Source organism: Propithecus coquereli, unplaced genomic scaffold (genome assembly GCF_000956105.1).
Source record: "Propithecus coquereli isolate 6110/MARCELLA unplaced genomic scaffold, Pcoq_1.0 Scaffold199, whole genome shotgun sequence".
Taxonomy (NCBI): Eukaryota; Metazoa; Chordata; class Mammalia; order Primates; family Indriidae; genus Propithecus; species Propithecus coquereli.
In genome coordinates, this window is record NW_012144855.1 from 2,661,940 (window position 1) to 2,662,474 (window position 535).

General features: G+C 31.2%; 1 protein-coding gene across 1 annotated transcript in view; it reads left to right on the forward strand.

Annotated features, from left to right (window-relative positions):
• Window positions 1-535, forward strand: part of RUNDC3B (RUN domain containing 3B) — a 155,705-nt gene that overhangs the window by 81,802 nt on the left and 73,368 nt on the right. Inside the window, exon 5 of the mRNA XM_012643498.1 lies at window positions 476-534. Within this exon, the coding sequence (XP_012498952.1) occupies window positions 476-534 (59 nt within the window). The remainder of the gene's footprint in view (window positions 1-475; window position 535) is intronic.

The following is a 535-nucleotide window of genomic DNA, read 5'->3' on the forward strand; positions in this document are numbered from 1 at the left end:
TCTCAGAATCCTATGTAGGACTAAGATCGAAGCCTTTTCACCTATTCAGATAGTTTTGAAAAGCCTTGTTTTCTAATCATTCAGATCTTTTGGGGGGATATTCAGTGTCATCTGAGAATTTGTATCTACAAGTAAAGAACAAATCTTTTTTGAAAATTCTCTGTTGACCTCTTGAAAGTCCAATAAAGACCAAGATAGTATCAGATAAAGAGACAAGATTTGAACAGATTTCTTAGTAAATTTTACTTATGCTTGATACATTTATATAAGAGTACATTTACTTGTACAGTGCTTTGTCATTGGTATTGAAGGTAGAATGTTTTTTATTTAGGTATTTATTTATAACAAGTAAATTGCAAAAACTGACCTGTAGTTTTATAAAAGAAGTGTCTCTAGCAAGAGATTGTTTATAACACTTACCTTTGATTTAAAATTTTATGTATTAATGTGGAATATTTATTGTCTATTGTCTTAGCTTCTGCCTAAAGGGCGAGGGATTGGATGGCAACTTTCCTGCTGTAATAGACTATACACC